Source organism: Trichosurus vulpecula, chromosome 2, assembly GCF_011100635.1.
Source record: "Trichosurus vulpecula isolate mTriVul1 chromosome 2, mTriVul1.pri, whole genome shotgun sequence".
Lineage (NCBI taxonomy): Eukaryota > Metazoa > Chordata > Mammalia > Diprotodontia > Phalangeridae > Trichosurus > Trichosurus vulpecula.
In genome coordinates, this window is record NC_050574.1 from 264,705,804 (window position 1) to 264,728,130 (window position 22,327).

General features: G+C 34.7%; 1 protein-coding gene across 1 annotated transcript; it reads right to left on the bottom strand.

Annotated features, from left to right (window-relative positions):
• Positions 1-4,174: 4,174 nt before the first annotated feature.
• Positions 4,175-5,116, bottom strand: LOC118840166 (olfactory receptor 10G4-like). Its single transcript, XM_036747663.1, has one exon. The coding sequence runs from the start codon at positions 5,114-5,116 to the stop codon at positions 4,175-4,177; it is 942 nt and encodes a 313-aa protein (XP_036603558.1).
• Positions 5,117-22,327: the final 17,211 nt, after the last annotated feature.

Consider the following 22,327-nt stretch of genomic DNA (forward strand, 5'->3'; position numbering starts at 1 on the left):
GCAAAATTATTTTGCTTGACTATGTTTATTTGTTGTAAGGGAGGTCTTCTATTGTAGGTTAGTGATGGAGATGTTGGGGTATATGTAATAGATAATGATAATGATGCAGGAAAAGCAAGAGAAAAGAAAGAAGAGTGATAATGAAACATTTTAAAATTCATAAGAGAATAGAAGGAAGTTCAATAGGGACATAGAAAAGGAGGACAAGTTTTGTTTTTTTAAAAATCAGTTTATATTTATATATAGGGATTAAAGTATAATTTCATATAAACTCCTCTTTTTATTCTTTGTATATTAAATGTTAATATTTGTTGATGTTTCTAAAATCCACATCAAAAATGAAAAAAATATGAAGAATTGGAAAAAGACCTCCAGAACTGTGTTAGAGAGCATTTCCCCTTACAATTCACTGTCTGCTTTGAATCATTTTGGGGGTTGAGGATCCTCAGAAGGTCCTTTGAAAAAAAGACTTTTAAACGTTTTAAAATCAATCAGATCAAAATTTTTATTCACACAGATGTGCTTGTTAGAAACCAAAACTTTCGTCTCCCAGAAGACACACAATACAAGAAACAAGGGACATGTTTAATATGCTCTACCTCTCTTAAAGTTTCTACTCATACTTCCACCTGCCTTTGTAAACTTGTCATTAACTCAATGCTTGTGGGTTATGTTTTAACTTAGGTTAAATTCCTTTGAATTTGGTTGTTCTTACTCTTGTATTCTGAGTGGCTTATTACTCATTTTACTCAGCATTCATAGAGTCCACACCAATGTCAAGGCTGACAATCTCCTTCTTAGAGCCTGTTGACACTTAGCTTGAATTATTGCCAAGGATATACTTTAGGCTAAGGGAGATAACTGGCCTCAGGTCATTTTTCATCCCCCTTTCCATTAGGAAGAATATCTTTGTTCACTATCCTTAGATTATGCACTGTGTTCTGTTGCCTCTATCTTTTGCTCCTCACCCAATTTCTCTCACCTAGTTCTCTTTGGGTGGCTTGACAGAATTAATCAATTTTCTTTGGTAGAGGGGGTGGAGCTTAAGGCTGGGTCACTAAAAAATGGTAACTGGTCAGGGACCCACCGTAGAGAGACATCCCCTGAATCACAAGCCAACAAAGTTGCTAGGGCTCTCTGTACCCAGCACATAGAGTAGTTTGGGGATGGCAGGGGAAGAGGGAGGGCAAATACTTATATATCACTTGTAGTTGTCACCTGAATGTACCTATGATTGAAAATTAGAGCACCAGGCCTGGAGTCAGGAAGACTCGAGTTCAAATCCAACCTCAGAAACTTGTGACCCTGGGCAAGTCACTTCACCCTGTTTACCTCAGTTTCCACATCTATAAAATGGGCTGGAAAAGTAAATGGCAAAGAACGCCAATATCTTTGCCAAGGAAACCCCCAAAGCAGCCACAAAGAGTCAGACATGACTGAAAAATTACTAACAACGACATACCCCTTTTATTTTTCCAAGAATTACTTGAAGGCTTTGTTGGTTCTAAAGACACACCTTATAGCTTGATGGCTTTGTAGGCTCTAAAGATGCAATGTACAGCAACTAATAGCCACAATGGATCTGCATCTGCCTTTATGAAATATAGGAGAGTATGGATTTCTAATATAATCTAGTCCAATCCAATTTAAGCTAAATTAATCCAAGCCAAACCAAGTAAATCCAAGCCAAGCCAATAACCATTTATGAAGTAACTATCATATGCTAGGCACTTTACTAGGTTCACAGATACAAAGACATGATGGAAAGTATCCTGAAAGTAGTTTTATAGCAATGACTCTCTACACATTTCTCATTGACTACTGGAGCAGTGATTCTCTGCCCAAGTTCTATTATGTCGTAACAAGCTAGAAAGACTTCATGTATAGTTTTGGTGATGGACTGCTTATCTTTTATCCAAGGACCACACTAGGTTATTTCAAAGAATCTTGTTACTAAAAAATAACCCAAAATTTGCACTCCTTAGGAGTCTTAGGCTCCTTTTCCCCTTCCTACTGGCCACAGTAATGGATCTTGGCCTCCATAGGGCACATATGGTCACCCATTCCACTTGATAAGCATAGTGTCACCCACAACAATCCTTCTGGTACGGTGGAAGAATACCAAGGTCTATTATATGGCCTGACAGTACAACCTTCTGACCCCTGAATTTTGCCATCTGATCTGTCAATTCACCATGCTCCCTTGACATCCCCTCTGCAGCTGGGCTTTCCTATATGTCTTGTGTCTACCAGTTAGAATATGAAATCCATAAGAGAAGTGATGGCCTTGTTTTTCTGTTCGTATACTCAGCTCTTGTCATGGTGCTTGGCACATAATTAATATTTAATAATTTCCTCATTAAACTTAATAAACCACTTACTAAAAGAAAGAGGGGTTGTAATTTGTGTCCTGCAAAAAGTATTTCAAATACTCCAATGTATCTATGATTTCATTAGTGTGGACATTGCCTCTAACAATTCAGATGGCAACCCATCCATTCCTGTCCATTTTGAATGATTCTAGTTCATTTCCTTCTATGTTCTTCAGACAGTAGGAGTCCACCCAATATACTTGCAGTGTTAAAGTAACAATTGAAATCATGCCCCAGATATTACTAACTACATCACTCCAGACAAGTCACTTAACCTTTTAGCCTCAGTTTCCTCACCTATAAAATGGAAATAATAATAGCAACTATCACCCAAGGTTGCTGTGAGGATCAAATGAGATAATACATGCAAATCACTTCGAAAATCTTTAAGTGCTATATAAATATTAGGTATTACTATTTTTAATATTTCTTTATAAATCATAGCATTAAGTATTCATTGTAGATATTTTTCCGTGTTTTAAGAGTTACACCATTAGGTGTAGTGGTGATACAAAAAGCCAGGAGAGCAGAAAATTCAATTCACAATAAGATCTTGTGCTTGAAACATTTTTTCTAGCCACACACTACCCTAGAGAATGTTCTTCCTTGGTGGATTGTTATGACTAGCCTATTCTAAGGAGATCACAAACGTGCTAAAAGCAGCTGATAGACCACAAAAGATGGTTAGAGCATGTCTTATTAGATATTGGATGAAAGGAGATGTACACATATATACATACAGATTTCTTAGTAGAAAATAGAAATATAAATTTAATTGACTTTTACTTATTTTGTAGTTAGGTTTTCTGTTTTTGTTGTCTGGTTATATAAAAATGATTCTTCTTCCCTAGCAAAATGGGAGACTGGCCAATAAGCCCAACTCTTATTAGCTCACACAATGCTCAGCTGATGCAAACCATACACGAACTTTGGAGTATGCATAAGGATTCCATAACTGGTTTCAGTCTATCAAGCATATAGTGAAAAGGAGCCTCTTTTATTGACTATGTAGCTAGAACTTAGGGGGAAGGGAATTAAAAAAGTATTAGTCATCTATAGCCTTGCCCTTTTGTTTGCTGACTTCTCCTTTCCTGATGGCTAACGGTAGAGGAAACACACTTGAATGGGGGCTCAAACTGATGATTTGAGAAAGATATATCCAACCCTTTGGGAGTAGCCTAGACCCTTAAGGGGAGACATAGCCGGCAGTCCAGTACATGGAGGAATAATGGAATTTCAATAGAGATGGTGAAAAGAAATTAAATAAATCTTCACTTTCTTCATAATTTTTGCCTAGGAGAGGCCATACCTCTAAGTCCAAGGCATACATTCTCTCTATTCTCTCTCTCTCTCTCTTTCTCCCTCTGTCTCCCTCTCTCTCCATGTACACAAACACACATACACACACACACAAAGTATGTATACATATGCACAAACATAAGTATATGTATTTGTGAGCATACATATATACTTATATACACATATATATCCATATTTGTATGTGTATATTCATAAATATGTATGTATGTATAAAATTGATTCCAGGATATTCTAGTTTAATCTATTATAGAAGCATGAAAAACAGAAGTGGGAAGGAAACTTAGAAACCACTTAGTCTACATCTTCCACACAAATTTTACAGATGATGAAAATGAGGTCTATATAAGAAAACCCAAGACCACAGAGTTTTTTGGTAGCAAAAATTTAGTATCAGAAGTATTTCCACTATGCCATGACACAAACAAACCATTCATAAAAATGTAAAAATTTGTTTTATTGCAAAAATAGCCCATTTACAGATCTTACTTTATTTGTACAAACTTTCCTTGACCTTTTAGCCTAAGCAAAGCTGTTTTTACCTCTTTGTTCCTCAGTGTGTACACCATGGGATTCAACAGGGGTGTGATCACTGTTTGAAAAATGACCACAATCCTATCCACAGCATGCATGGAACCAGGTCTGAGGTAAACAATGAGACCAGGCACAAAGAAACAGAGGACCACAATGCAATGGGAAGCACAGGTCTGGAAGGCTTTGTGTCTGCCCTCTGCTGTGTGGATCTTCAAGATAGCACGAACAATAGATACATAGGAAAGAAAAATCAGGAAACAGCATCCAGAGGCCACTATGCCAATGTTGACAAAGATTACCATCTCATTTACTGAGGTTTCTGCACAGGCCAATTTGAGAATGGGTGGTGCATCACAGAAATAATGCTGGATCTGGTTGGGGCCACAGTAGGGCAGGCGGAAGGTCAGGGCAGTCTGGGCTGCTGAGTGGATAGCACCACTGAGCCATGTGCCTCCAGCTAGAAGGGCACAGGTTTTCCCACTCATCATGGTAGCGTAGCGCAGGGGATAAGTGATGGCCAGGTAGCGGTCATATGACATGACTGTGTAGAGGAAACACTCAGTGCTCCCCAGAATGTGGAAAGAATAGAGCTGAGCCACACAACTGTGAAAGGAGATAGCACCACCATCTGGGGAAAGAAGACCCATGAGTATCTTTGGCACAGTGACAGTGGAGAACCACATATCAATGAAGGAGAGGTTGGCCAGGAAATAGTACATGGGAGTATGGAGGTGAGAGTCTAATTTAATCACCAGCAAGATAAAGAAGTTCCCCACCAGAGTTAGTGCATAGATCACTAAGAAAATACCGAGTAAGGCAGTGTTTAGTTCTGGTGCATGGGGAATCCCCATTAAGATGAATGTGGTCACAAAGCTTTGATTATCCCTTTCCATTCAGACAGTAGACTCTTTCCCTAAAAAGAAAATAAATTGATCAATTAATTAACAAGCATCTATTAGTACCCAAGGCACTGTGCTAGGCACTAGGGACAGGACTACACACATACACACATTTATGACCTCAAGGAACTTATATTCTACTGGGAAAAACAATATTCATATGGAACCTAAATATAAAATATATAGAAATCACAGAATTCTAGGTGTATATATTACACATAGGATAATATATTTGCTCTTTTCCTGTTCATGTATAATAAAGCTACAAAAGTTTAACTGGGGCGGGGTTGGAACTGATATTAGAAAGCAGATGGCTTCAGAGAAACTTGGGAAGACTTTGGTGAACTAATAAGTCTCATATCAGAAGTGAGTAGGACCAACAGAATAATTATATAAATATAATGAAAATTTAACAGTGGGCTTGAATTAGACTATGTACCTGTAGAGGGCATCTGTAGGAGCATGAACTATTTCCAGTCAACCACACAGGAACTTTGTTTGCTTCTAGGGTGTGCAGTTTGAGAGTGCTTTTGATGACTGATGAGTTAGAAATTTGATGACTTAGTGAAATTTTAAAAGGGAGTAAGGTCAAACTCAGTGATTTCATTCCTTCTGCCTTCTATATTGAGTCACTCATTATGAGAGTAGTTTGTCGTATCCTCAACCAGGATTGCCATGGGACACTAAGCACATGTTATTTAAAGTGTAATTCCTGCCTAGTCCACCTCAGCCTGGGTTTTATGCTGTATCTTTTATGTTTTTTCTTTCCTGATCTTAGGAGGACAAGTAGCTATCCAGGGAGCAGGAGTTGTTTGAATAGAGGAGTTTTTAGGATTAGGAGTTTTTCCTTATCTGTAATCCTACAAACTGTTCTTTGTTCTATGGAGGTTTAAGTATGAATTATGTATTTATTTAAGTATGAGTTATTTTAAGTTACTGGATCCTTTTTTAAGTTGTTTTGTCAATGTACACAATAAGTCTTTTCTGTTATAATTTCTTTTTTGCGTAGGAAATAAATGTCCATCCAATAATTACTTTATATTGCATACTCAGTACCTTGTTAACTTCTACTGGGCGACATGATCTAATCTTTAAATAATCTGTAAATCTAATCTTTAAATAATTTTCTCCTGGAAATCTAGGGCAGGGATTTAAGGAATAAAAGCATATGAGAAAAAGCAGCCTAATTCCTTATATTAGAGATCAGGGTGCCCCAGGAATAAACCTAGTCTGGCCCACAAGCCTGCTTTCTCTTAGAGAGGTGGAAGTGTACAGTGTCATAGCACCTTGGAACCAGCAGCAGTTTCTTTAAGGTTAGATAAAGGAAAACAACTCTAAATGGTTAAAGATTGTTGATCAATTTCCATTATCAATAATCACTTCCTTCAGAAAATCAATGATAAGTTTTCCTTTCTGGGCTTACTGGACCAATCCCCACTCATAGTGGTAGGTTAGGTCCCTACATGGGTGGATGTTACTACTTTCTGAGTCCTATAAAAAAAACCCATGGAGAAATTTGCTAGTCTATTAACACTAGCTCACAAGCCCCTAGCAGTGTGCCTCTCATTAACAATAAGTGAGGAGAATTTGTTCTTTAGCAAAAATAGTTACTCAACTGGTATAGCAAGAGCAGTAGTTTAAAAGTATTTCCCTAAAAGCCTGGTGTTTAATGTTCCACAAGCACAAAGAAAGTCTAAGGGAAGAGAGAGTAGACACATATTTAAAATACAACATAGTGGAATGAAAGGAAAGAAAACACATGTGGCCAAGACAATTCACAATTTTGCAACTGCAGGGACCCCGTGCCTTTTCCTTCTCATGAAATGTTCTTAGTATTGGTGATAGATGGCATTCTGCTGATCAGGAACACTGAATCCTTTAAGGGCACGACTTCTTCCTCTGGATGGGTCAATTTCCTGATAGACTAGATGAACCTGAAAGCTCAGTTGCTGCATTAACTTCCTACTGGGGTTGACTGCTGCTAGATAGGGCCAGGAAGACTGCTTTGAAATGGCACAAGTTTTGCTGAACAGTGTCAAGCGGGTCATTCTGTCACATGGTTCCTGCTCAGCCACTTCTCAAGGTGTATGAATTGATCCATTGGACTTCCTTGCTTTTCAATGGACAGCTGCAGTTTTTCTCAGCTTTAACTACTGACTTAGCTAGATAGTACTGTGCTCTCTTCACCTAGAGTTCTTCAGTTGGACTGACTGGCCCGACTATTCATAGTGATAGATTGAGACCCAGAGGGGTAGATGTTACTATTTTCAGGGTCCTATGGAGAACCCTGAGGGTGGTTAGTCACTCAACACAAGCTCACAAGCCCCCACTGTGTATTTTTTAAACTAATCGTCTTAGCTTAGGATCAGAAGAAATAAATCTTCCTTTTGACTTTCTCAGAGGCTTTACTCTTAGGTTATTTACCATTTCCAGTTACAATGTAAGAGTAGTTTAGCCTCCTCTTGATTTAGCAATCCTTTCTAGTTCAAAAGCCCCTTCCTTCAATGAGGCACTCCACTTTGTTTTACTATGATCAGTCTTCTTTTCATTCTCCTTTAGGTACCTTAGGCAGGTGAGTATCTAGGGACAAAAATATAAAAGCATTCTTTGCCCTAGAGGCAAATTCATTTTTTGCTTATCTCTTCAAATGCAGTTGAATTATTCTAGTCTCAGCTCCCTCTAGGGGTGCGGAAATGTTTTTTACGTCTGAAGGTAATTCCTTTTACATTTCAATACCTGTCATACATACATACATGCATACATACGTACACACACATACATACACACATATAGTATTTTATATGATATAATTTTATTTTCTACTATATGCTGTAATTATATATGCTGTAATTATGTAATAAGTGATGTATCACATTTAATACAAATATTACATGTCATATATAATATTAATATACAGTAGATATATTGATATCGTGTGTAGATATATCTATATTATAAATAATACAAAATTCTATAACAAGCTTGTATTATGATCATATATAATCATATAATATGTGTTACATATTATACTTATATATTGTGTATGCTTAGTTGTAGTATACATTATATTATAGTAATGATAGTATATAGCATATACTATATAATATAATAATGTATAGTTTATATAACTACATTATATTTTAATATAATTATATTAATTATATTATATTAATTATAATATTATATATTAATATTATTTATATTAAATGATATAATAAATATAATATAAATAACAAATATACTAAATATAAATAACTATTTGTACAATTTATGTGTGTAGATGTCTTATTTATATACTATATACTATACTATATATAATTTTAATATATAATATACAGTATATCTATTCATAGATAGTTATAGACCTATACAAATATTTATATATGTAAAAGCATATACACACATATACAAAGAGAGGGAGAAAGAGAAAGAATAGAGAAACAGAAGGAGAGAGAGGGAGAAAGAGAATTCTATTAAAAGTCTTAGAGGACTTTGCATGTATAGTGTAGTCTAGAAACAATATTCCCCATAATGCTTGAAAAGAGAACAAAGGACATGTATCAATCCACCTTATTTCCCAAGACACTGAATTTAACACCTATTTTGAGGACAAATATGAAGAAGATTCTTTTTTTTTCTTTTTTTAATTTAATATATTTAGTTTTCAGCATTGATTTTCACAGGAGTTTGAGTTATAAATTTTCTCCACATTTCTACCCTCCCCCCCACTCCAAGATGGCATATGTTCTGGTTGTCCTGTTCCCCAGTCAGCCCTCCCTTCTGTCACCCCACTCCCCTCCCATCCCCTTTTCCCTTCCTTTCTTGTAGAGCAAGATAAATTTCTATGCCCCATTGCCTGTGTATCTTCTTTTCTAGCTGCACGCAAAAACTTTTTTTTTGTTTTTGAACATTTGTTTTTAAAACTTTGAGTTCCAAATTCTCTCCCCTCTTCCCTTCCCACCCACCCTCCCTAAGAAGGCAAACAATTCAACATAGGCCACATGCGTATCATTATGTAAAACCCTTCCACAATACTCATGTCGTGAAAGATTATATATTTTGCTGCTTCCTAACCTATACCCCTTTATCCAATTTTCTCCCTTGACCCTGTCCCTTTTTTGAAAGTGTTTGTTTTTGATTACTTCCTCCCTGATCTGTCCTCCCTTCTACCATTCCCCCCTTTTTTATCTTCTTCCTCCTTCTTTCCTGTGGGATAAGATACCCCATTGAATGCGTATGGTATTTACTTCTCAGGTCAAATCTGATGAGAGCAAGATTCACTCATTCCCCCTCACCTGCCTTCTCTTCTCTCCCTACAAAACTGCTTTTTCTTGCCACTTTTGTGTGAGATAATTTACCCCATTCTATCTCTCCCTTTCTCCCTCTCTCAATATATTCCTCTCTCATCCCTTAATTTGATTTTCTTTTAGATATCATCCCTTCATCTTCAACTCACCCTGTGCCCTCTCTCTCTCTCTCTCTCTCTCTCTCTCTCTATATATATATATATATATATATATATATATATACACATACATATATACATACACACACACACACACATATATATATATATATACATACACACACACACACATATATATGCATATTCCCTTCAGCTACCCTAATACTGAGGTCTCATGAATCATACACATCATCTTTCCGTGTAGGAATGTAAACAAAACAGTTCAACTTTAGTAAGTCCCTTGTGATTTCTTTTTCTTGTTCTTTTTCTGAATTACCTTTTCATGCTTCTCTTGATTCTTGTGTTTGAAAGTCAGATTTTCTATTCAGCTCTGGTCTTTTCACTGAGAAAGCTTGAAAGTCCTCTATTTTATTGAAAATCCATATTTTGCCTTGGAGCATGATACTTAGTTTTGCTGGGTGGGTGATTCTTGGTTTTAATCCTAGCTCCACTGACCTCCAAAATATCATATTCCAAGCCCTTTGATCTCTTAATGTAGAAGCTGCTAGATCCTGGGTTATTCTGATTGGGTTTCCACAATACTCAAATTGTTTCTTTCTGGCTGCTTGCAGTATTTTCTCCTTGATCTGGGAGCTCTGGAATTTGGCGACAATATTCCTAGGAGATTTCTTTTTGGGATCTATTTGAGGAGGTGATCTGTGGATTCTTTCCATTTCTATTTTGCCCTGTGGCTCTAGAATAGCAGGGCAGTTCTCCTTGATAATTTCTTGAAAGATGATATCTAGGCTCCTTTTTTGATCATGGCTTTCAGGTAGTCCAATAATTTTTAAATTATCTCTCCTGGATCTATTTTCCATGTCAGTGGTTTTTCCAATGAGATATTTCACATTGTCTTCCACTTTTTCATTCCTTTGGTTCTGTTTTATAATCTCTTGATTTCTCATAAAGTCACTAGCTTCCACTTGCTCCAATCTAATTTTTAAGGTAGTATTTTCTTCAGTGGTCTTTTGGACCTCCTTTTCCATTTGGGTAATTCTGCCTTTCAAGTCGTTCTTCTCCTCATTGGCTTTTTGGAGCTCTTTTGCCATTTGAGTTAGTCTATTTTTTAAGGTGTTGTTTTCTTCAGTATATTTTTCAGTGTTTTTTTGGGTCTCCTTTAGCAAGTCATTGACTTGTTTTTCATGGTTTTTTTCTCATTTCTCTTTCCAATTTTTCCTCTACTTCTCTAACTTGCTTTTCCAAATCCTTTTTGAGCTCTTCCATGGCCTGAGACCAGTTCATGTTTTACTTGGAGGCTTTTGTTGTAGGCTCTTTGACTTTGTTGACTTCTTCTGACTGTATGTTTTCATCTTCTTTGTCACCAAAGAAAGATTCCAAAGTCTGAGACTGAGTTTGGGCTTGTTTTCACTGCCTGGCCATGTTCCCAAACAACTTACTTGACCCTTGAGTTTTTCAGCAGGGTATGACTGCTTGTACAGTACAGAGTACTTTGTTCCAAGCTTGGGGGGATGCATTGTTGATTTCAGGGCTATTACAGCCAGCTCTGCCACACCAGCACTCCTCCTTCCCCAAGAACCCCCAACCTGGACTGGACTCAGATCTTCAGCAGGCTCTGCACTCCTCCTCTGATCTGCCACTTAATTCCTCCCACCAGGTGGGCCTGGGTCCAGAAGCAACTGCAGCTGTAGTTCTGTAGCTACCCCACCTCCGCTGCCCCCAGGGCAGTGGCTGAACCCCGAACTCTATCACCCTGTCCCCAGCAGCTTTTCCCACTAACCTTCTCTGTTGTCTTTGGTGTTTGTGGGTTGAGAATTCTGGTAACTGCTGCAGCTCACTGATTCAGGGCGCTAGGGCCTGCTCCACCCAGCTCCTGCTCTGGTTGATCCCTGCGGCCCATGCTGGGCTCAGCTTTGCTCCATTCTGCTCCCAGCTCCAGGGGCGAAAGATCTCACCCAGCAACCGTCCAGGCTGTCCTGGACTGGAGCCCTGCCTCCCTCTGCTATTTTGTGGGTTCTGCAGTTCTAGAATTGGTTCAGAGTCATTTTTTATAGGTTTTTGGAGGGACTTGGTGGGGAGCTCGCGCTAGTCCCTGCTTTCCAGCCGTCATCGAAGAAGATTCTTAAGAGATTTTAATCATATGTGGAGTGAACTCAATGGTGATTTTTTTCTTGATAAGGATTCACCTACTATTATATTGAAACTTTTAGATTATTCTGTGAACGTTTCATAATCAACATACTGCTAAAAATTACTTATATCTTTGCCCTACCATTAATTCAGTGGCTTAAAAACTGTATATTAGTACCTACTATTGGGAAAGGACATTATTTTACTCAATCCTCTGCAATTTCATATCTTTTGATTAAAAACATGTTAGTGCAATTTTGTGTTTCTAACACCCATATCATGGAGGTCCATGATTTCCTGCTAAGGATATTGTCTCTTCTCTTAGCCCATATTCCATGACAATGGAAACCCAGGAAAATCAATGCATAAGAAGTTGATGTATGAGGAGAAATCAAAAAAGAGGATGTGTGATGATTGAGAGTGGTTTGAGAAACATCTACAAATTTACGAAGTAAATGGACAATGTTAAACAAATACTAATATTTGTAGGACATAAACCAGTTGAAGATAGAATCACTAATAGGACTAATTTATGGAAGTAGCGGTTCACCCAATCGACATCAATTATAAAGCGTTCAAGTCCATACTTGCTAAGGATTACACATTAATTGTAGGGGGGCGGGGAAACAAGCAAACCAACCATGATCTAAGGAAGTGGGGGGGAGGGGAAATGTTGACAGATAAGGAGAAATCAGGGTAACAGTGGCCCGAACAGAAAAGCTAAATACATTGTAACAGGAATAAAACTTCAATAGTTATTGGTATTCTAGATTTCCTAATCACTCAAAGAAGTCATTATAACCAATAAATGATACACAATGAAAAAAATAGCTTCAAAAAGATTTAGATAAATTCCTTGGTCATAAGTTTTAGGCTTAAAATAGAACATAGAGACCACTTAAAACTACACTATTAATTTAACAGATGAAAAAGAGGAAGATGAAAGAAAGTATAAGTGACTGGCCTAAGATTACATGTCCATCAGGGAAATACAATATCAGACTGGAAGATGTTTCAAAAAGTAATCTAGAACAGAGGAAATAGTAGATAAGAATGATAATATCACTTGCCCAAGATGTATAGCAGGAATAGAGGTTTCAAACTCAATCCTGCTTTTGTGTTCTGACCTGAGTCCAGTTTTCCATATACTGTTTTTTTATAGGATTTGAAACCAAATCTTCCGACCCTAAAGGCAGTCCACACCATGGCCTAATTTACTAGTTAGAATGAAATTGTAATGTTTTATATTGATCAAGGAGAACACCAGAGTCCTCTCATAGCAGATTCCTACATGTTACTGTCAGGGACAGGATCTTGATTTGGATGTAGCATGTTGATAGTCCAGGATAGTTGCTTATCTTGTCATATCATATGATCTAATCTCCCTTTCAGTCTTCTTCTAGAAAAAAAATGTACTTAACCCCAATCTGGATTTCTCCTTTCTTAAGCTAATTCGTAAGGAAAAATTATTTCTGTAGAGCTAAGAACCTCCATTTCTTCCAGCAAAGTAGCATAGCCTAGCTTTCAAAAATGAGTAGCAGCAATTTCACTATGACATGGACAAATCCTATCCATACTGCTATAGTGCCATGGTCCAAGGCCTCCATGGGAAGAAGTAACCCCCACAGGTATATTGAGTAGATCAGCAAGGTCCAGAGAAAAGAGCAATTTTACATCTTTACCTTCCTAAAACTTCTTAGTGGTTGTATCAAAACATGATTCTAAGGAACTCTTAGGAAAAAAAAAGGTTTCAGCAGATAAGAAGAAATTAACCAAACCTGGGCCAAAGAGAACATAACATTAAAAAATGTTGCAAGAGAAAGAAAACTTTAACATTTACCAGTATTGTGGATTTTCTAAACCCTCAACAAAATTCCATTTCCTAATCCTATCCTCTAGTTCAAGTGCTTGCTTTTTGAGATAGCCCCAGAAATTAGAAAAAACCAGGTAAATGAAGTTAGAACAGCAATTTTAACATGGCAAGCTGAACACAATGTATTCTACTAATATAGAAGTTTTATCCAAAGCAATGGATTTTCTTCTTTGATTACTACTCTTATGTTGAATTTGCTGAATTATCTTTCCCTTGCTCAATATATGCCTCACCCCAGATTTTTCATTGACATTCTTCTTTTCTTTCTGTGTTTCTTCTTGTTTTGAAGCCTCATCTAGTCCCAGGTTTCAAGTTATCAACTCATAGGTAATTTATCAGTTGCAAATTTATATCACCCATGACTTCTCTCCTGCATTTCCAACTCCTTGATGGGTATCTTCACTTGGATGCCTCACCAGAACTTCCAACTCACATCCAAAGCCAAATCTAATTCCTTCCAAACTTAACTATGAAATTTTATAGTTCCATTTATGGTATTATTATTTTCTCAGTCATACAGTTTGAAATTCTTTTAATTAGAGTAATTTCTAATTCCTGTCTCTCATTCAACTTCCTTAAATCAGTCACCAAGGCAGCTAGGTGATAAAGGGTATAGAGTGCTAGGATTAGAGTCAAGAAGACCTAAGTTCAAATCCAGCCTCAGCCACTAGCTTTGTGACCCTGGGCAAGTCATTTAATCTTCATTTGTCTCAGTTTCTTCATCTATCAAATAGAGATGATAATAGCACCTACCCTGCAGGATGGTTGTAACGATCAAATGAGACAATATTTGTAAAATACTTTAGTGCAGTGCTTGGATTCCAGTAGGTACTATATAAATGCTTCCTCCTCTTGGTTTTGCCTACATAGTGCTTGAAAAACAAACTGCCCATTTCAATTCCTATTGCCATCATCTTAATTTAGGGCTTTATTCATTATTCTCTTCTGAACTGTTGTAACATCCACCTAATAACTTTATATAGTCCCATCTCTCCCACCCCTACCATTTCCATACCATACAGCACAATTAGGACAGTCTTCCCAATACACAGCTTTGATCATGTATCTCCATTGCTCAAATTCTCTCCATGGTTCCTAATTGCTGATCAAATAAATTCAAATTTTGTAGTCTGGCATTTATCAATCATAAGAAAGGAAGAGCCTTAGAAAGGATCATCTAGTTGAACATTTTGTTTTTTTTAATTTTTTGCTGCTGTGTTTTATCCTCTTATAGGTGGTATAGTGAACAGAAGAATAGTCTTAGGATCAGAAGACCTGAGTTCAAGTGTTTTGTCTAATTTCACTAATCTGAGTCTCATTTTTCATAAAATCACATAATCAGAAGGACCCTCATGAAACATCTAGTCAAATAAGTACCTGAAATGAATCCTCAACATACTATATCCATTGTCTAGTTTCTTTTTATATGGCCTTAAGGAAAGACCACCCATGACCTCTTAAGGCAGTTCCTTTTCCTTTAAGAAAGCTATAATTGTTAGGAAGTTGTTTCTGACATCATCTAAATTGACTTCTTTGCCACTCCAATGAATACTCTTATTTCTGTACTCTGGAGAATAACAAAGCAAATCTAATCACCATAAGAGTAAATTCTAAAAGCCCAAAGGCTCATCTGAAAAAATATGCTTCTTTTGACTAAATTTTCTTGTAATTAAGTATTGAAATAATAATTTTACTCACTATTTCAGAGAATTATTGTGAAGAAAGTACTTTATAAATTTTTAAATGCATTAAAATTTGACATTATTAAACTCCCTGAGAACAGGGACTGTACATTATTCATTTTTGCATTTCCTTCCACACCTAGCACAGAGTCTTGTAGTAGGCATCTAATAAATATTTCTTGGATGGTTGAGTGAATAAATCGATGAATCTTTCCTAAAAGGTGAAAAATATTTGAAATTTTTCCAAATTTTCACTACTGACCTGAAAGTTGGAAGCACTATGTCAGGAGGTATGTTTTAAAGGTTAGAAAAAGATGGAAAGAAGATTCGCTTCTTTTCTATGAAGATTCCCCCTAAGAGTAAGCTCCAAAAGAATAATTGCCTGGAGATAGGCTCACCTGAAAGAGTGGGAGCTTAAATTGGCTTCATCCCTCAGAGATAAGATTGCCCTCTGGACACCTGAACTCCCTTGATGTTCAGGACAAGAGGGAAATCAACTTAGAATTAAGTGTTTACATATTTCCTCTACAACTGGTAACTGTTCATTTCAGATGTCCATGTTGTTAATAGCAAGAATATTTTATGAGAACAAATCAGGATTTTTTTGAATTAATATGTATGCATCTTGTGCTCAAGACTGACCTAGAAAATTTTCTGGATAAGGGTTTTTTTTACAGCATTTTCTGCTAAAATCAAACCAAAAAAAATTGTTCTCATCCTTAAAAAGTGTTATCTCCTAGTGCAATCCACATTTTATTTTTTTAATTATTTTTTAGTTTTGGAATAAAATAAATATTTCCAAAATATAGTACAATAAGAAACATGATTGCATATGAAAGTGTAAATCTACTATGTGCAACTTGCTATTCCTTTCAAATATACAGCACAATTATCACGTAAATTTCATTTGTTTTCTCCCCTCTCCATGGCTACCATTAGACACAAATAGGTGGATATATATATGATACATATATATATATGATACGTACATACATATATATGATACGTACATACATATATATATGATACGTACATACATATATATATATGATACGTACATATATATATATATATATATACACATGTCATACATACTTCTATTTATCAGTTCTTTCTCTGGATGCAGATAGCATCTTTCTACTTTATACTTATTTTGTGTATTTATAATAGTCAAAATGACTTATTTGCTCAAAGTCATTCTTAGAACAATATTAAAGTTACTGTATATGATGATCTCTTGCTTCTGCTCATTTCACTCTTCGTTGTTTTGTACAAGTCTTTCTATGTTTTTCTAAAATCATTCAACTCATCTGTTCAGCCATTCTCCTATTGAGGAGAACCTTGCAGTTTCCAGTTCTTTGCCACCACAGACAGCTGCTATAAACATTTTAGGACATATAGGTCTTTTTCTTTTTCCCTACTCACCTTTGGAGGCTGATCAAGTAGTGGTATTGTTGGGTCAAAGGGTAAAGGACTATAGGTAGTTTAATAACTCTTTGGGTATAATTCCAGATTGCTCTCCAAAATGGTTAGATCAATTCACAATTCCACCAACAACGAATTAGTGTCCCAATTTTTCCATATCTCCTCCAACATTTGTCACTTTGCCCCTCCATTATTTTAGCCAATATGGTAGGAGTAAAATTATATCTCAAGGTTGTTTTTAATTTGCATTTCAATAATCAATAATGGCAGAGTATTTTTCATATGACAATAAATTGTTTTGATTTCTTCTTTAGTAAATTGCCTGTTCATATTCTTTGGCTATTTATCAATTGGAAAATGACTCATATTCTTATAGATTTGACAAAGTTATTTATTTGGTCTAGCTATGAGACTATTATCTGATAAACTATCAAAAAATTTTCCCAGTTTTCTGCTTTTCTACTGATCTTGCCTACATTTATTTTGCTTGTGTAAAACCTTTTTAATTTAATGTAATCAAAATGATCAATTTACACTTAACTTTGCTCTCTATCTCTTGTTTATTCATCAATTGTTCATCCATCCATAAGTATGATAAGTAATATCTTACATGTTCTAATTTTCTTGTAAAATCTCTATATCTTTTTCATGTATCCATTTTGACCTTATCTTGGCAAATGGTGTAAGTTTATGTCCTGTTTCTGCCATGCTGATTTTAAGTTTTCCCCATTATTTTTTACCAAAAAAATGATTTCTTATTTGAAGACCTTAGGTCTTTGCACTTGTCAACTACAAGCTTACTATGTTTATTTGTTACTGTAAATTGTATTTCTATTCTTTTCTGTTGACCTACTTTTCTATTTCTTAGCCAGTATCACATTGTTTTGATAGTTACTGCTTTATAATATAGTTTAAGGTCTGGTACTGCTAAACCTTCTTGCTTTGCATTTTTTTCACTATTTCCTTTAGTATTCTTCATTTTTGGTTCTTCCAAATGAATTTTGTTAGGGTTTTTTTCTAATTCAGTAAAAAAAACCCGGTAAATTAATTGATATGGCATTGTATATATAAATCAGTTTGGGTAAAATTGTCATTTTTATTATATTGGCCCTGCCTACCCTTGAACACTTAATATTTCTCCAATTATTGAAGTCTGATTTTATTTTTCTAAAAAATTTTTAAAAATACTTTTGTTTGTATAATTCTTGGATTTGCTTTGCCAATTGTACTCTCAGTAGTTTTATATTGCCTAGAGTTATTTTAAATTTAGTATTTTTTACTATCTCTTCTTACAGTTTTGTTTGTGACATATAGAAGTGCTAATGATTTGTGTCAATTTATTTTATACCTGCTACTTTGATAAAATTATTAATTGTTTCAAAGAATTTTTTAGGTGAGTCTTTGGGATTTTTCCAAGTATATCATCACATTGTCTGCAAAAAGATAGTTTTGTTACCTCATTCCTTATTCTGATTTTTAAAATTTCTTTTTCTTCTCTTATTACTATTGCTCGGATTTCCAATACAATATTGAATAATATTGGTGGTAGTGGGCATCTTTGTTTCACACTTGATCTTACTGGAAGACTTCTAGTTTATTGCCATTATAAATAATACTTGCTGATGGCTTTAGATAAGTGATTTTTTATCAATTTATGGGAAAATCAATTTATACCAATACTTTCAAGTGTTATTAATAAAAATGAACATTGAACTTTATCAAAAGTTTTTTTCTGCATCTATGTAATCATGATTTTTTACTCTTATTATTGATATAATAAATTATGTTAATAGTTTTCCTTATGTTAAACCATCCCTCCCTTCCTGTTATAAATCCTACTTGATCATAATGTATAATCTTTGTAATATATTGTTGTATTCTTTTAGCTAGCATTTTATTTAGGATTTTTGCATCCATATTCATTAAAGAGATTGGTTGGTATTTTTGTTTTTGTTTTTACTCTACTTGGTTTGGGTTGCAGTATCGTGTTTGTTTCATAAAAGGAATTTTGTAAGATCCCTTCTTTACCTATTATTCCAAATAATTTATTTGATATTGGAATTAGTTGATCATTAAGTGTTTAATAGAATTCACTTTTAAATCCATATGGTCCTGGTGCTTTTCTCTTTGGAAGCTCATTTATATCCTGTTCAATTTTGTTTTCTAAAACAGGTCTATTTAAATATTCTATTTCTTCTTCTGAAAACCTAGGCAGTTAAAGTTTTTGTAAATATTCTTCCATTTTACTTAAATTGTTAAATTTGTTGGCATATAATTGGGCAAAATAATTCCATATAATTATTTTAATTTCATCTTTGTTAGTCATATATTCACCTTTTCCATTTTTAACACTAGTTATTTGGTTTTCTTCTGTTTTTAAAATGAAATTAACCAGTTTTTTACCTTTTATTTTTTTTTTTATAAAACCACCTCCTAGTTTATTTATTAATTCAATGATTTTTTCTCTCATTTTTAAAATCTCACCTTTAAATTTTAGGATTTCCAAATTAGCATTTAATTAGGGAATTTTAATTTGTTCTTTTTCTAGTTTTTTTAATTGTGTAACTAATTCATTAGTCTGCTCTTTCTCTATTTTATTGATATAAACATTTGGAGGTATAAATTTCCCTCTAATTACTGCTTTTGTTGTATCCCATAGGTTTTGATATGTTGTCTCATTATTGTCATTCTCTTTAATAAAATTATTGATTGTTTCTATGATTTGTTCTTTAACACACTCATTCTTTAAGATTAGGTTGTTTAATTTCCAATTAGTTTCTTAATCTATGTTTCCTTAATCCCTTATTAAATACAATTTTATTGCATTATTTTTTGAAAAGGATACTTTTAATATTTCTGCTTTTTTGGTTTTAATTATAATATTTTAATATACTAATGTATGGCCAATCTTTGTAAAGGTACCATAAACCACTTAGAAAAAGGTGTGTTCCTATTTCTTTTCAATTCTCTCTGGATAGCTATCATATCATTTATCTAAAATTCTACTAACTTCCTTAACTGCTTTCTTATTTATTTTTGGGTTATATTTATCTAATTCTGAGAGAGGAAGATTAAAGTTCCCTACCATTAGAGTACTATTATCTATTTCTACTTGTAAATTATTTAAGCTTTCTTTTAAAAATTTAGATGTTATAGTATTTGGTGCGTGTAGGTTCAGTATTGATATTGCTTCTTTGTCTATGTCTATGTTTATCTCTTTTAATTAAATCTATTTTAGCCATAACTTTGTCTGAGATCACAATTGCTACCCCTGCCTTTCTTGCATTGGCTGAACATAATAAATTCTCCTCCAACTCTCATTTTAACTCTTTGTGTATCTCTCATTTTTAAATGTGTTCTTGTAAACAACATATTGTTGGATTCTAATTTTTAATTCATACTGCTGTCCATTTCCATTTTATGGGTGAGTTCACATTCACATTATAATTACTATTTGTGAAGTTCCCTCCATCTTATTTTTACTTAGTATTTTCCTTCTTGGTCTCTCTTTTTTTACCCTATCCTTGTTACTTTATCTTTTCCCCTTGCTCTCTTACTCCTTATTTTACCCACCTTTCTAAAATTCACTCCCTTATCTTCCACCCACATTCCTAATTTTATCCCATACACCCTTTCAAAAGTCCCTCCTCTAACTTATCCACTAGTTTTCTCATCTCTCTAGGAGTTCATAAGACTTCTAAACCTCTTCCCATGTACACTTTGTTTCCTTTTCAACCCAGTTGAAAGGTTCCAACATTAGGGGCCCTCCACTCCCCACCTGTTTCCTCTGTATTAGTTCTTCCTTTCATGCCTCATTTTTATGAGGTAATTGCTCCTTTTTACCTTTTCATACCCAGTTTTCCTTTTTAGAATCACCCTATTGTGCACAACTCAGCCTCAACCTTTCTTTCAAACTACCTTAGTAATGATAATAGTTTTAAGAAAACTGATAACATTTTCATATATCATAAGTAAAAACAACCTTTAACAAACAGTGCCTTATAATTAGTCTTTAATGATTTCCTTATATCTCTTCTGTATCTTTTATATCAATTTTCCCATTCTGGTTTTTTTGTTACAAATACCTGAAAGTCCTTCAGTTCATCAAATATCCATTTTTTTTTCACTCAAGATATACTCAGCTTTGCTGGATAAGCAATTCTTGGATGCAACCCCAGCTTCTTTGTTCTTCAAAATCTAATGTTTTTATATAAGACAGAAATCATATAAATTATTTTGTAATTGTTAAAGAAAATCAGTTATTCAGATGAATCAAGCAAAAACCAGCAAAAGAGATAGGGGATGGACCTGTGATTCTACTGGTAGAGAAAGCTCCCAGATGTAGACAGTCTCTCTACCAATGCAAGTTAGTACCTTCTTTACAAGTTATAGTCTTAAGGAATTGCGTAGAATATTATGAGGTTAAATAACTTGCCCAGGATCACAAAACCAAAACATATCAGAAGCATACTTGAAGCCAAATCTCCCTTGCTTCAAAGTCTACAATCTATCCACCATACCACACTGCCTAGAAGCAATCAAAAACAGCAGGTCACTATTTGATAAATCCAACACAAAATACTAGGGAGAGGACTCCTTAATCAATAAGAACTAATAGGAAATTTTACTGGCAATTTGGTAGAAAGTAGATTGGGACAAACCAATATTGCACATTGTATCACTATATGTATCTAATGGGCCTGAATGTTTCATCATGTTTAAAATTTAAGAATAGATAAATGGACCTTTTGTTATAATAATTGGGAGAAAACTGTCAATTAAATGAGGGTTAGAGGAGATGATGAAAGCAAAAATTACATAATTTTGTTATTTCCCTTGAGATTCTAGGCCTTTATTCTTCAAGTTTTAATAAAAAAAGTTATCTAGCTCTATAACATGCCAGATTGGTAGAAACTAATAAAATTTTAAATTAACATAGATAATATCTTCATTTTATTATATAAGTGCTGCCCCACAATGAGCAATGTATTTCTCTCCTATTATTTGTCATTTTCATTTCACTAAAGAGAGTTTAAGAGAGTTTAACAATTATATTTATATAAACCTTGAAAGTGGCTTGGTAGGTTGACTTGAACATAGTTTATGTGTATTAGTCATTTTCTGATGAAATTTCTCAATTATTTCTTCCTAGATTTTGTTATTTCTCTATAGAAATGGTTATGGTTTATTTTATGGATTTATTTTTGCATCCTAATTCTTTACAGAAACTATTCTTTGCTGATTTTCTAGAGTTTTCTAGGTAAACCATCATGTCATCTATGCATAGGGATAAATGCGTCTCCCTTTTGACAATATTTACTACTTTAATTTCTTTCTCTTAATTTTACTTAATCATCATCTATTAACAACTTTTAATTTATTACTAGGACTCTATTAAATGTAAGAGGTAAAAAGAGACATCTCTTTTATACTCTTGTGTATATTGTTAAATCATTTTAGTCATGTCTGACTCTTCATTACCTTATTTGGGGTTTTCTTGGTTTACCAAGAAATACTGGAATGGTTTGCCATTTCCTTCTCCAGCTCATTTTACAGATGAGAAAATGGAGGCAAACAGGATTAAATGACTTGGCCAAACTCACACAGCTAGTAAGTGTACGAAGCCAGATTTTAACTCAGGTCTTCCTGAATCCAGGCCCCTAACTCTATCA